Source organism: Pleurodeles waltl, chromosome 12 (assembly GCF_031143425.1).
Source record: "Pleurodeles waltl isolate 20211129_DDA chromosome 12, aPleWal1.hap1.20221129, whole genome shotgun sequence".
NCBI classification, from domain to species: domain Eukaryota; kingdom Metazoa; phylum Chordata; class Amphibia; order Caudata; family Salamandridae; genus Pleurodeles; species Pleurodeles waltl.
In genome coordinates, this window is record NC_090451.1 from 100,043,544 (window position 1) to 100,059,432 (window position 15,889).

The following is a 15,889-nucleotide window of genomic DNA, read 5'->3' on the forward strand; positions in this document are numbered from 1 at the left end:
CTCAGAGATAAACCCATCCTGCAAAATGTCTTTAGCATGTGTTCCACAGGAACAGTCCTGGCACATGGAACCTTGTGTGGAAACAACTTTTAGGCATTAACTGCTGGTCCTTGTGTCATGCATCGACTGTTGTTCAGGTCCTCCTCCTCACAAGGAGTTTGTTGACTTCAGTTTTTCCTGCTTCACCAATGACTACCACACAACACAGTCGGAGCTATGGCAGCTTACCATCTTACTGTCTTCAAATGTATTGGACTGATTATCTGCTTATTCTTGAAAACAAAGGGGATTCACTTATCTTTTGGAGAGTCCAATAGAGGTACTGGCCTCTACTTCCAAGCCAGAGGACCATTGTCCACATTTAGAGGTCCCTACCCATCTGACGGGATCTCTGTGATGAAAATGCAACCACTGGTGCAGTGAACACCCTTTTATCACACTTGAATACCAAGAGGGTCACTAAGTTGTTTCGAACCACTCACAATTCTTTTTTGCTTTTCAACAACAAAGAAAAATGCTTCTGATGCACAGGGAGTTTTGACAAAATTCATCATGGACATTTTCACATTTCCCTGCCTAGGAATGTGTTACTGTAAGTAAATATCATTGACAGAAGCCTGACCGAACCAGAGTGAGGTAACTGGGACCCAGCAGTTCAGTGGTGGATGTTCAGGGTTAGGAGGTTGCAGTAGAGGAGCCAGCTGAGGCCCTACCATCAGACACCATCAGCCCTTCCGGCTCTAAATGAAGATGGGGAACCACAGTTTTTGCAGGATGGACACAACACCAACTTTTGATGGTGCTCCATCCGGCCAATCTGTAAATGAAGCCCTTAATGGAAAGGCAAGATCTCCAACTGGTTCTACTGAGTACTTCCCAGTTCTATCCATGTGCACTCAGGAGCCGGGGACTCACATATCGTTTATTCTAACTGACTTCTACTGAAGTAGTGATTTAAATTGGTTTCAATGGTAAGATATGACCTTATTTACTCCCTTTTTGACCTCACTTTCCATTTTTTTGTGGTTGTCATATTATTTCAGTACATTTTGAGTCTTATTCCCTCAATACACTTTGCCTTTTTTGCTGTGTAAGTTCTTTATATGTTTAATACATTTCTATTTCATGTGTTGGTACACCACCATCCCAGCATGTCTCTGGGCAGCGTTTATTGTTCTCTGCCAAGCTATCAAGTAGTGATCTATGAGATACCTCTTGGGGAAAGACTGTCTTATTCATGTAGGTTCCCTGACCAAGTTATCTCAACCTGCGAGATTACAGGGGTGCGGTTTAATTGAATGTTTAAGAGATCATGAAAACAAAGGAAGGACAGCTATTTTCAGCAGCTGGAAGTACTCAGCTTAGACATGACCAGCAGGACAATGCCTGCAGCCGTAAACCATGGAGACACAGAAGGGGAGATCCGGTGGTATGGCCTTGGAAGTGTACCCACATGTGAGAGATATGTGAAGGACAAGTGTAAAAATATAGCAAATAGTGGGAATGCTCAGGCAGTACAGAACTTCCAGTACAAAAAACATGTAATAAACAGAGGAGATTTAGCCACAATGCACATCTATAAATTGGAAGGAACAAGAGGAGATTCTACCCTAGAGGATTCTACCCTTGATCCAACACTCATTCATCAGAGTAACCACAGGGAAACCAATGTTGAAAACCTGAAGCTTGAGGAACCAAAGAGAAACTAAGCTAGTGAGTAAACACCTACCAAATACACAACTGTTAAACTGCAACAGCAGACACACATAGGCAGAAAGACAGATCCAGGCATATACAACCAATCACAGCCGAAATGAACAAGTATAGAAAATCAGTGCTACCCTCTTGTATTCCTGGAGGCCCAGATAGTTCAGAAACCTTGCCCTATTGGTTACAAGTCCATTACCCTCCTATGTGCTCTATCTTGCAAAGGCCGCTTTCTCCGAGGACAGTATCAAGATTGTGGGCAGCTATAAGATCCTTGCAGAGCCATAGAAGCACACCTCTTCATGGATGTATGAGCCACAGATGGTTTGCCCAATGCTTTGGGCAGAACATCATCATTGACACATTGATTTGCAGGTGACGGTCGCATCCACTTACCAAGGCTGTTGCTTGAGATGACATGGACAGGTGGGATCTGTAGTGCTAATTCCTGATCTGTTAGCTCTCTGTGAGTCACAAACAAAGGAAGAATGGTGAATAAACTGTGTGTAAAAATCCACTTTAAGCAAAGAACATAGCTAATCTTCAATAAAGATGTCCCAAAAAGACTAGGCTAGATCTCATACTGAAAACACACTTCATGAATTTATGGTCACATTTACAGGTGGCCTGCACTGCTGGTGTGTCACTTTTTGTGGCGCACCAGCGGCGCGGGCTGCTGATCCATATCTGCAAGTCCACCAAAGCCACTTTGCATGGCTTTAAAAGGCCTTGTAGACATGGAGTAAGGCAACGCAGCTCAAGTCACTGCGTTTCCTTACTTTTCGTCAGGGAGGTGTTTCCATGGGTGCTGTGTGGGTGTTCCCACACAACATCAATGGATTTTGATGCATTCCCAGGTTTACAAGGTTTTGTAAACCTCGGAATCCGTCACACCTACGTCACCCCAGGGGTGGCGTAAGAGTGATACAACAGGAGAAATATCTTTATTTCTCCCCCCTTTTTTCCTCTTCGTATGTGTGCTGCATTCTGCAGCACATATAGAAGGAGGAAATGTCTTCCAGTGTTTGTTTTTGTCCCTTCCTGCACTAAAACAATCACCCCCACAATGCAAGCACTCTTGCACCATGGTGCAAGGGTGCCTGCATGGCGCATGGTAGCAATTTGTGCACCAGCGCAGGGGAGAGGACAGAAATGCGCTGTATCTTTTAGATACAGTACATTGCTGCCCTTTCCCAATGGTGCAGGGTGGCACAGCAAGGCACTTGCTGCATCACCCTGGGCCATGGGCCTTGTAAATATGGCCCTTAGTTTGCATAGATCTGTTTTTGATGCAGAGCTGGCTCACTTGATAATTTGAGGTAGGCGTGTGATTAGGAAGTTGTAAAGGGTTTGAGTAGCGAAACTGAGAACCATATTGAGGGAGAACAGGAGTGCTGGGAGACACCCTCAAGTATACCTGTCTGTGTGGCAGAGCATTTTGTACAAAATAAATGCCACATACAAGCCAGGCCTGATCATATGCCAACATGAGCTCACACATACATCAGGTGTACTAGGTTTAGGGCCTAAAGAACGGATTGCATGGATGGTAATTCTAACTCCATTTTTGGCATTGTTTATATAAAGGCAGAGAAGAGAATTGTCAGTGTCTCTGGTCTGCGTGCTGTGCTTACAACTACAAAGCCACCTGGTCTTGTGCAGCTTTGGCTTGAAAGGAAGGAAAGCTGTTACGTTCAATGTCTTCCAAAGACTTCTACAGGAAGGCATTGGTAGCGTAAAAAACTAGCAACATATGAGGTCAGCAGGAGAACCCCCCTATTGTTTTTCTGGGCCATTATTTAATGTCATCCAAATACAAAATTTGCCATACGCACCTTATTTTTAAACAAGTTTCCAAACAAGGTCAGTCCGAAAGATAAACATATAAACCTCTATAGCTTTCTTGTCCACCAGAATCTGAGATACTGCCTTTTCCCAGAAAAATGTTGCTCACAAACCCCTTTGAACCATATTGCACCAACTCTGGCATCTTTCGAAACAGAGCCTGTACCTCCTGATCTACCATTTCCATTTCATCTGCACCAAAATGTAACTCCCTCTGCTGCCTGCTGCATCTGCTGTGGCTCATCAGTAAACTCTATTCAATACCCCTGAACTGTCTCTAAGATCCATATATCCAGAAACATCTCCTTCCACAAAACTAGAACCTGGGAAAGTATGGCACCCAGTTTTATTGGGATAGAAATATAGCATTTTCCTGATCATACCTGATGATGGCCTCATTGTAATCTCTCTTCTTTTGCCTCATTTATGTGACTTCTGCCTCTGAGGAAAACTCCCTGATGCACGGTGCCGAGCTCCGAAGTGTCTACATCCTCACTGAATACAATTCAAAGTGCCAACATATTTTAACATGCCTTTGACAAAGTTTTCACCATACATCAGGCCTGCATATGAAAGGCATCTTTCCTTGTTAGCTCGTTCTGCCAACTATCGGTCTATTTTCATAAAGATGCCTTTCCTTCTTTCCATGCAAATAGCAGCATTCACATTTCCCAAAAGGCACACACTTCTTTGAGCCCACCGGCACAGTTCCTCACATTCCTCACATCAATTTGGGTATTGATTTGATGGACTCTGCCACCTGTGAGTCTACCCTGCCAAGTGGTGTCACCCCAGATCTGGACCCTTGGACGTGGGCCTAAAGTTCTCTGCCAACGTCTGTGTTTGAAAGGGCTCATGTTTGAAAGGGCTACCTAAGTGATTGCTGAAGGCCACACTGACAGCATTTAATTTACAGGCCCTGAGCACAGGTAGTGCCACTTTACTAGCGACCTACAAATGCATTCAATATTTCAATTGGGCATAAGCCAATTTACCATGTCTTAAGGAAAGAGGACAAGCACTTTACCACTGCGTCTTCAGACCAGCAAAAAATAAGTCTGCAAAACAGGAGGTCTGAAGGCAAAAAAGTTAGGAAGAAAACCATGCCAAGGATGCCAGGTCTAATAGATTATGTTAAGCATTTCGGTGTTTTTCTCTGGTAAAGTGAAGGCCACAATTATAGGGCCTCATAGGGACCATTTCAAAGTCATTGTTTCATTATTCCCAAGTCTGAGACCCTGCTGGACTTGCTACCCTAAAGCCCTGCCTCCCTTTCTCCACCCTGTTCATTTCCTCTCTCTCTCTCTCTCTCTCTCTCTCTAGAGATTTCAAGTTCTTCAATGTGTGGTTTATGAAATAAATATATTACAGTTTTACAATTGAAATACAGAACTACAAAACACGTAATGGAAACAAGAAAACTGTACCACAGCGTTTGCTAATTGTTATGATTGTTTCCTCGATTGTTCGCTATCATGTATGTTATTGTCAAAAAAATGAATATTCATTTGGGAGAGAGGTGTACCACTATTGTGAGAGGGAGGTGTACCACTATTGTGGGAGGGAGGGAGGTGTACCACTATTGTGGGAGGGAGGTGTACCCCTATTGTGAGAAGGAGGGAGGTGTACCCCTGCCAACCTCTGGCAGCTATGGTAGAAGCAGAAAGAGTTTTCCAGGGAAGTCTGTGCTAAGCTCAGGCAGTACCAACAATTGTAAAGGAACAAACACAACACATTAAAATTCCCACACCAATATAGAAAAATAGAGAAAAACAGTAATGAACAAAAATACACCAAGATCATCAGCACAGGTTAAGGGGGACCAGAGATATGAATACTTAAAGTTTTAAGGCAAACCGTGCATAGGAAAGGTCAACCATACTAATAAAAACAACGGTTTGCAGTGGACCAGGCAATAGATGTAATGTCAGCCAACAGGAACCTGCTGAAATTCAACAGGGGAAAACATATGGTATTTACAGTACCATGCATATTTTGGGGCACTAAACACCAACATCTGGCCCATGTTATTCCACATAAGCTCACAATAAGTGTTATTTATTGCACCCAACAAATAACATACTCCAAGGTATTGTTATTTGTCAGGGGTGATAAATAATGCCTCAACTCATAATAAGGCCCTAAGTTTCAAACTTCATGGAAATCTTGTCAGTCCTGCTGATCCCAGCTCCTCAGGGCGGGCTTCAGGGCTCAAGATCTGTCTCCAGCGAGAGTTCCTCCAGGGACTAGTTGCTGGGTTCTTTAAAAATCAGGAGTCCTGATTTTTTTATCCATGAGAAGGTTAACGGGAGGACAGTCCCTTGACCGTTGGAGAGCAGTTCCAGTCCTGGGATGCCAAAAGCATTCAGGAGTCATTGAGTCTTTGTGTGAATCTTCGTTTTCTAGCAGTGAGGAGTCAGGGTTCTTCTTCCAATTGGGTATTCTGTTTCAGACAGTCTTCCCAGGCCCAGGACTGTTCTGGTGAGGCAGTAGTGGAGGTGCCAGATTTATCCTGTGCTTTATGCAGGGACAGGAGAAAATTGACCACCCAATCCTATTTTATTGCAGCCCTCATCCTCCTTTTGCAGCACTTGTCTGCCTGCCTTGAAATTACTTGGGAGCCTTTGTTTCAACATGGCAGGACCAGCTGCCACCAGCAAGGCCTGTCTTCACACCCCTGCCTGATAGGGTAAAAACTGATCCCTCGTACTGTGTCTGGACTCTGGCCGTCTTGTAGGGTCCTTTAGATGAATCGAAGAATCTCCCTCTGACATCTCCAAACCAAAAGAAGTAGTACTAAAGCTGTCCTTTGCTCTGCCAACTGTTACAGTCTACTCCTAGATAACTAATCCCTGCTTACTAGTCAGTAGTTAACACCCATTGTCCTTTCCTGAGCCAGAGTCATTAACTCTCGTAGCTAACATGTGTGTTCAAGCTCTGTAGCTGTGATAGGTGGCAGGATTGGTTTTCCCTCTGACTAGCTGTTTGGGGTAGGGAGGGTTGAGAATGGATAGAAGAAGCCCTCCTTGGAATCTCTAAGTCAAAAGAGGTTGTGCTAAAGCAACAGTTTGTGCTGCCAGCTGCTCCCGTCCACTCTCAAACAGATAAACCCTGCTAGTGGTGGTCAGCATTTAACAACCATTTGCCTTTCCTGGACTCTGGGGCAGGCTACTCTTCTCTAAGCCAGGGTGGGTAACTCCTCCATCCAAGGATGTGTAGCCCAGTTCTAGAGGTGTGATTAATGGCAGAAGGGTTTTTAGGCCTTTTATGTCTCAAGCCATATCGTTTAAATACATTTTACAACATTCGTTTTCTAGGTTATAAATTGGGGTTGGTGTGAGTTAGTCATAAGAAATAAGGCCACAAACTTATCAGAATAAACAACAGTTTGAATAATTTAAACCTAGGCTTAGCCCCCTGGTAGCTATGACAGAGAGCAGACATGCTAACGTAGGAAAACTTATAAAGTATTTAGCAATAGCAAATAGTTAAAATGTCGAGACAACACAATAAAAATCCCTACATTGACGCAGCAGCTGCCAAGGGCAGAAAGGTGCTGATATATTGGGTTTGTCTCAGAATAGTGCAAAGTGGGTTAGTTTACAATAACGCAACAAGGCTGTGCTGAAAAAATAAAAGGATTGCCTCTGCCAAGTTTTTTTTTCACTGGTTAGGTAGTCCCAGGAGTCACCCCCACTCACTGGCTAGTGAAACTTACAAAAGTTGCACTTCACCCAAAGCTCATCAGAACACTCTTTGGATCTGTTGATGAACAGAAGACTGTACTTGCTGTTTGAGACCTGAAGTATTAGACCTGCTCCCACCTATACCTAAGACTAAGAAGTGGATTCAATGGGCCAGCTGGCTGACCTCCTGTGTGTCTAAAGGGACACAACAAGCCGCAAGAGGCCTTTTTCCCGAAGTGCGCAGCTGACCAGTAGCAACTGGACTGGCCCAGGTACGCTATTAAGTTCAGTGACTCTCAGCATGTTTTCTCTCCCCACCGCGCTATACGGCACACTCTTCTCTGTCCGGGTTAAGTAACCTCGGTGGAACCTTGCCTTCCTTTTCAACATCCACGATTTCAAGTCCACCATAAAACACCTGGTGTATTTCGGTCTGCACCTCGGATACCTAACCTTTGGAACTTCCAATGCTCTCTAACTCTCACTGGACGCTCTTGGATGTCCAATTTACTCTCTCCTCTTTCATCCCTCACCTCGTAACCCTGAGTAGACACATATGAGCACTTAGTCCGCCATGCCAATCATTTTCTCTTCACTAAGCGTGTGCATGCTCACACAGTTTCAAGTTAAGCGGATCACGGGCACAATCCAAGTTCCTTCACTTGTATATATGCTAAGTACTATTATTTTTCAGAGTCATATATGACAGTAAGCATTGAATATTGTTTTGCAGCCTTGACAAAGTCACTTGTGTGATGAAACACGTGTTGGCTGTTTCTCTGCAAAAACAAAAACTCACCTATGACAAATGCTGTCTAAGAATTAAAGACTTTGATCAACACCAACTTGGAATCGGTGATTTCTTCTCCGCTTCTGGACCTACATCACCAGGGATACCCTTTCCCATTGATCTTACTGGACTTTACTCCTCTGAGTGCCTTGGTCAATTTGCAGCCAGTAGCAACTGGACTCTGCTGGTGGCCTCTCCTGGAGTGAGTCCTGGCTCCTAAGTGCTGTGCCTAGGGTCCTGGGAGCATTAGGAGAGACCAAAAGGTGCAACACTACAAAGCATACAAAGTTGGCACTTACAATGTTTTTGGACTTAGGAGCTCCGGAGCGGCAGTGGGACCTGGCTGATACAGCTTCAGACTTGCTCTGTAGTAGGAGTTTGAGCTCTATAAAAAAGACTATAGTCCTGATTTAAGGCTTGGCAAACATCACTTCATCCATCAGGATGACAGAGGACATTACCTCCACTAACCTGGCAGACTATCTTGTGTCTAGTCTAGTGATCATCTCTGTACACTAAAATGATATGCTAACATAGCTTTTCCTTTCAGTGTACAAAATGTTTGGTGGATGGGCTGCCATTGATACTGATGGCCATCCCCCAAACTTTTCCCAAGTTTTTGTTGTTGAGAAACAAAGTGGGAGTTTGTTTCTGAAAAACAAAAACAAATAACATACCCATACCATGGGAGTTTTCTTCCAGGGTGTAGATGTTATTATTGTTTTAATCTGCCCTTCACCACCTGAGTTTTCCTGGCGATTTAATGTCCTTTCTCCCATAGCCTCTTCGCCATAGGGCATTGGAGGAAGCTTTTGCAGATGGAGCCAACCGAGGGGTATCTGGCGAGGTCCGTCAACAGAAAACTGAGGGCCTCATTTACAAAAGGCCTGACTTTGCATGGCCTCACTGACATAGAGTAAGGCAAGGCAGGGCAAAGTGCTGCCTTGCCTTAATCTACGTCAAGGAGGCATTCCATGGGTGTTTCAGTGGGATCTCCCACGCAACACCCATGGATTTTGACACATTCCCAGATTTACATGAATCTGTAATCCTCGGAATGCTTCAAAACTGTGCGCCTCCCCAGGGGAGGTGTAACGAGGAGAAATAACTTTATTTCTCCTCGTTTTTTCTCTTTCTATGTGTGCTGCATTTTGCAGCACACATAGAAAAGGAAAGCTCCTCCATTGATTGTTTTTGTGCAAGAAGGTGTTCCTTCCTACACAAAAACAATCGTGCCAACAACGCATACACCCTTGCACCATGGTGCACGGGTGCCTGCGTTGGCGCTGGGCACCAATTTGTGCGCCGGCAGAAAGGACAGGAATGCAGCGTATTTCATTATTGCGTCACTTTCCTGCCCTTTTCATTTGATGCAGGGAAGTGCAGAATAGTAGCCTTGAAGGTTTCTAAAACCAGAACCGCTGAGATGCTTAAGAGGTGTCTGTGGAGGTGGGGAAGCCCCCAGGAGTGAGTAGCAGTGGCTTTTCAGCCTTATTTCACCACACAAAATGCGGCTTTCCCTGTTCCGAATCCAAGATGGTGCTGGCCACTCTGCAGCCCTGAGCCTGGAGGAGAGAAATTTGGGGTGATTGTTGGAGGCCCCAAGAACAAGCCCTTATGCCTCAGACATGCCGACGGATCTCCACTTCTTCCAGGAAAATAAAAAGATTCAGGCAGCAGCTCGCAAACAGGAAATAATGACTTTTAGAAGCAATACTATCACTCTTCCAGTATACTTCATTGTATACCCCAGCTTAACGCAGAGGTCAAAGGCCGTGCTGCAACTAGAGAGAATCCCCTACAGGTGGGGCTATTAATCCACCTACATTTTTCTTTTTCTTTCAATTGTGAACACCCTGCATTCAAGGAAGTTGGAGGAAAGGAGGTCACTCAGTCTATAGAAAGTGCTCCTGCCAGACCAAGAGCCACTTTGTTGGCCCCAGGTGACAACAGCGGAGAATGAAAATTTACAAGAACGACGGCATCAGTCAAGGAGATTTGTCACTTTTGTTGACAGCAGGACAGAGAGAGAAAGTCCTCATCCCTCCTCAGTAAAAGTTTACAAATTCTCTACTATTGTTTTTTTATTATTCTGATTGGGTCATTCTCTCTATCCTAGCATTTCTAAACTTCTAGCGTTGGCTCACCTTTAGGTTTGTTTAGATATTGTGAACTGCTGTGTGGATGGGGTCCCTCCCGTCTCCATGGAGCTAGCCACCATCAAAAAATTATTATGGTTTTTAACATGACCTGCACTGTTCTCCCCAGCAAAGGGAACCCAGCTGATATAGTCGGCTGTAGCTCGGTTCAGTTTGTTTCTTTCTAAATATTTTTTTTTTGGTACCCGGTTCTGAGCACAGATTTTGATGACACTTACTCTAAAGTTTGCTGATAAAGTGGGCTGTGACTGGGTTCAAAGTTTGCTTCTTTCTAAATGTATTTTTTTTGTTATCTCGCTCTGTGCACAGATTTCGATGACACTGGTTATACTTTAGGTGTTCACAAATGGCTTGGGCTCCCACGAAGTCACATACCAGGTGTGGTGGAGTGTATAGAATTAATTAAAATTAATGCAGTTATTTTTGTAATAAAATGTGTTACATTATTTATTATATTCAAAATATGTTATTAATATATATTGTAATTAAATAATAAATGCATACTATTTATATATTTTATAACATTAATTTATATGTATTTATATTGTTAAGTATTGTAAATAATGTAATTTAACAATTACTTCCTACAGCGTTTTATTTTAAGTCCCTACCTCCATTATTTTTATAGAAGAGTGTAGCAGTACCAGTGGTTGGCCATGTTCAGTGCTGGACTTGCCACTGCTTTTTTTTAGTATTAACTTACATTCAGAATTTGTGTATGCCTTAAAGTAGTAAGCTTACTCAAAAGTATAAGTTACCTTTAATGAATCAGGCCCTAAATCAGAAGGTAAAATCTTTGACCAGGACAATCTACTTGGTGTATCTGGCATGTTCTCCATCACGGTTGACCTGAAAGTGTGCCCAGGACCTGGTCAACCACGAATAGTTACTTGTGATTGCCTCTTTACTTTTTCCTTGCACTTTTTGCCTATATCTTTGAAAAATCATGTCTCAATTTCTCCTGGATTTTGTCTTTTTTTTTTCTCATTACTACTCTCTCTATTGCTTGAAATTGATTGTTGGATTTTTATTGTGTTGTGATTTCACTCTTTAATTGTTTTGTTACGGCCAAATACTTTATATATTTTCCAAATTTAAGCCTGCCTGCTCTATGCCATAGCTACCAGAGTGTTAAGCCTAGGTTTAAATGATTGAGAATGGGTTTTGCCCTGGCAAATGATTGGCCTTATTTCCTGTCATAAGACATGAGTGCACCCCAATTAATAACTCATTTCTAAAGTCAGATTATAAAAAGTAAGCAGAAAATAACATTAAAGCATTTCCTTCCCCTTTTCTAAGCGGAGGAAGAAATAAGTATTTTAGTCCCACATAGGCCTGTGATCCAGGCCTACATAGGTTAATAGCGTTTGGGTTTTATTTCAGGGTGAAAGCACACAAACAACATGCCCTCTGGGCTCACAAAACATACTTTAGTTGTGATTTGTGGATATATAAAAATAGACTTTTCCTACACAATAAATGCACTTTTCATTGCCATATATTCACTACAGTGCCTTTAAACTACAGCTTAGCCAGAAAACAGTGGTACTCCAGACAGGAATATTTTTTTATCACATATGTGGGTGGTGTAAATATACACTGCAGCCCACATATGGCGTTTAACTTTCCATGCCACAACTGCACTTTAGACTCCTTTTACAATGGATCTATTGGGCAGTAAACTGGACAAATAGGGAGTTCCAATGTACAGACCTGCCAACCTGAGAAGAAAATTGGCTGTGTGAGGAAGGAGCGTGGCTTCGGAGGGAGTGAGGCTTTATTCCAACAACGTCCCCTGCCCCATCGACCTCCTCCTTCCACCACAAAAAAATGAGAACACATGGTTGTTGAGACTGCTGGTGAAGTCCTTGGGCTGGCTTCTCCAACAAGTAGCTCTTGAGCCACTGGTAGCTCTCCGGCTACCTCTAAGTAGCTCCCCTGTCTGCCCAACCAACCAAATTAGAAGCTTTAGCTAATTTGAATTAATTTTTGTATACCAACATTGAGAGCATATATTTCAGGCGAAAATGTGCTTATTTTCAAAACACTTAATCCGCTATTTGGAGAAAAATGGCTGAATTTCCAAAATATATTTAAATTGGAAATTTGATTGAAAAATTATGTGGCACTGGGGAGACCTTTTTTTAAATGTTGTCTCCGTGGTACCAGAGACATTACAGCTATGACTATTATGTATGTACTACCTATGCAGAGGCGCACCATCTTGTCTAATGTGGTCTGTATTACAACACTAATAATATTAGTAGCTCTCAATGAATTTAATTGAACATAAGTAGCTCCTGTTAAAGAAAAGGTTGGGACCCCTGGCCTTTGGTGTTTTCACACCCCTAAAAGGACATTGCCTGCTTGCAGCCTCAAACAAGAAGCTGGAAATCCACTCTGTGCAGTGGTTTCCAGCTTGCCTTGTCTGCCACTGTGTGATTTTGGCTCCTGACTGGGTGAAAGCAGACACAATCATGTGACACACAGGGGCACGGTGTGAGTTGGCAGGTCTGAATGTACAGCACATGATTTAGAGGTTAAACATGGGGACTCTAGTACTGTCTAGCAGTGATCAAGTTCATCATCATCAAGGATTACTGGACTAATCAGTACTACAAATATGTTTGTATTTGTACTGGGGCCAGCACTTCTTGTGTTGCAGTCACTGACTGAAATGGGCATCCAGTTCACGGCACATGGTGTAACTATCTGTTCGCCCCAACAGTTATGTGATGAGGCTGTTGTATCCACCTGGTTTACAATCTTGGTTTGGTGTAGTAAGTTTGGGTGGTGCATGTAGTTTAAAGTGATGTTTTGAGATGAGATAGTGTGTTTAATGGGTTGTGTGGTGTTTAAGGTATGATGTCCAGAGGTATGCTGAGGAACGTCTTTGGTGGTGTGGTGAGGTAAAGTTTGGTAGTCAATGGGTGGTCTTGTGTTGTGAGTCATAGTACGAGTTGGTGTGCACATACTGGTGTGAACGTGCATTGGGGTGTTTTAGTGTTACATTTTTTATGCTTCACTACGGTATGCTCGCTGGTGATGTGAGATGAATAGTGGTGGCTGTGTGGTTCATAATGCAGAAGATATGGTATGTTGTGGTGTGGTATGTTGTGATTTATTTTTGATAGAGCTGTGGTGTATTATCAGGTGGTGTAGTGTGATATATTATGATGGGCACTAAGTTCTTTTAGATGATGAACTGCATCGTGTAATGTTAGGTGAGTGGTGTCTTCTATAGTGTGCCTGTAGTATGGTACCACGTGTGACTGTATCACATGCTCTAGCATAGAGCAGTAGGTAGCACAGTGGGGTGTGTTGTAACATAGTATACGGTTGGTTGGCATGCTGTATTATAGATGAAGTATGGTTTTGTGGCATGCCCTCCCTATCTTGTACTGTGGGTAGGTATGGTGTTATGTTATCAGCATTTGTATAATGTGTTTGTCATTTATGTGGCCTTGTAGCACTCTCATTAGTTTAGAGAGCCATTTTGCCTGACTCTGGAGTTTCCTGGTGACATAAATATTGTGTCAATATATTGATGTGCATAGTCTGTGGGATTATGGACCTGTTCTCTGATGTAACCAGCAAGGATTTCTGTTGATTTTAGGGAATAGTCACTGCCTAAGCCGGATGTCTGAAATATTACTGTCCTGTCACTTCGCATCACAAGAGAAACAGTTGCACTTTGACTTGGGGGATGAGTTGTGTTGTTCTCTCTAGGCAGCGTCCCATTGCCATAGATATGCTGTTGTGTTGTGTTTTGTGCATGGGGGCTGCTCAGTGTAGCTAATTTGTTCTATTGGCTCTCTGAGGGTGATTGTGTGAAGATGGAGTTGTGCTGTTGCAGTTGATAACTTTATCAGCACCATGGTTGTTTTTATGTTGTGCACGTAAGGTTGTACGTGGAATGACTAATGTGTTGTTATTTTGGTCATTGGTGTGCCGGAGAACGTGTTGTTATTTTTGGTGGTTTGAGCAAGTGGCATACACCAATCCCTTGTTTTTTTCGCATCAGCTTTCTGCACACAAACACCACCAAATGAAAGAGATACCCTTCTCCGATGGTTATCAAGAACCATGAAGATTTCCAGCAGTGGGTGAGCAAATATTTGACGGCTACAATTATTAAATGTGCATACAAAAAGAACTAATTTAGCTGCATTTATCATACTGCATTGGAAGAGAACTGGTGAAGGCTGTTCAGTTTGTTAACTACACATGAAATGTTTAAAGTACTTCCTCTAAGCACCGGGAAGGTCACTGGTTGTCTGAAGTGGTGTGACATGGTTTTCTTGTGGGGTCGATGAGTGCAGAAGATTTTCCCTTCCTAAGTTTGTGTATTGTTTCTCAGCCTTCTTTCTCGCTTATTTCCCTAACGACAATATCGAGTCGTCCCGACTGAGCACCAGAGCTGAGGTGTCTCTCTCAGACGGGCATATTTACAAGAAAGAGGCGCATCATAGATGATGCGCTACATTTCTTGCACCCCCTAATGGCACCTAACAAAAACCATGGTTGAGCCGTATTTACAATCGTTAGCACAATAGCATAAAAAATGTTGACGCTATTGTGGCGCTTTGCTACACTAGCGTCCAAAATTTTGACGGGAGGCCCACTGAATATAATGGGTGTGTCATTTTAACGCATGCTCTGAGCAGGCATTAAAAATGACGGAAAAAATGGTGCAGTTAAAATTTGTAGATTTCACTGCACCATTTTTCGGGGCCTCCCTGCGTCGGAACGCCCCCTTGCATACATTATGCCTGACGCAGATATAATGTGGAGCAAGGGTTTACAGAGTGGCGCAAGGCAAGCATTGTGCCACTTTGTAACTATGATGTGGCAGAAAAGCCACCTTAGCATAAATAAAATGATGCTATGGTGGCGCTTACTGTGTCGACATGGCACCCCTCCCAGGGTGCCATGCCCACCAAACACTGCCTGTGGCATAGGTAAGCCACCGTTCTAGCAGGCCTTACAGCCCTAAGGCAGGGTGCACTATACCACAGGTGAGGGCATAGCTGCATGAGCAATATGCCCCTACAGTGTCCAAGTTCATTCTCAGACATTGTAAGTGCAGTGTAGCCATACTGAGCATATGGGCTGGGAGTTTGTCATCACGAATTCCACAGCTCCATAATGGCTTCACTGAATACTGGGAAGTTTGGTATCAAACTTCTCAGTGCAATAAACCCACACTGATGCCAGTGTTGGATTTATTGAGAAATGCACCCAGATGGGATCTCAGAGATGCCCCCTGTATGTTAGCCAAACTGCTAGTGCAGGACTAAACAGGCTGTGCCAGCCTGCCACTTCCATACGAGTTTCTGGCCACATGGGGTGAGAGCCTTTATGCTCTCTGTGCCCCAAACAAAACCTTGCACTGGGTGGAGGTGCTTCACACCTCCCACCTGCAGGAACTGTAACACTTGGCGGTGAGCCTCAAAGGCTCAGTCCTCCTGTTACAGTGTCGCAGGGCAATCCAGCTAGTGGAGATGCCCGCCCAGCAGACAAAGCCCCACCTTTGGCTGCAAGTCACACAAGGAGGAGTGACCACCTCAGCTGGGACCACCCCTATGGTGTCCAGAGCTGAGGTGATCCCCTCCTTGCAAAATCCTCCATCTAAATTTGGAGGAAATGGACCATTAGGGTTAGGTCTGTGTCCCCCTAATCAAAGGGATTGGGCACAGGAA

General features: G+C 43.6%; 1 protein-coding gene across 1 annotated transcript in view; it reads right to left on the bottom strand.

The window, feature by feature from the left end:
* The window catches only part of LOC138267070 (NXPE family member 3-like), a 197,181-nt gene that overhangs the window by 48,677 nt on the left and 132,615 nt on the right, over positions 1–15,889 (bottom strand). Inside the window, exon 3 of the mRNA XM_069215918.1 lies at positions 2,104–2,171. Within this exon, the coding sequence (XP_069072019.1) occupies positions 2,104–2,171 (68 nt within the window). The remainder of the gene's footprint in view (positions 1–2,103; positions 2,172–15,889) is intronic.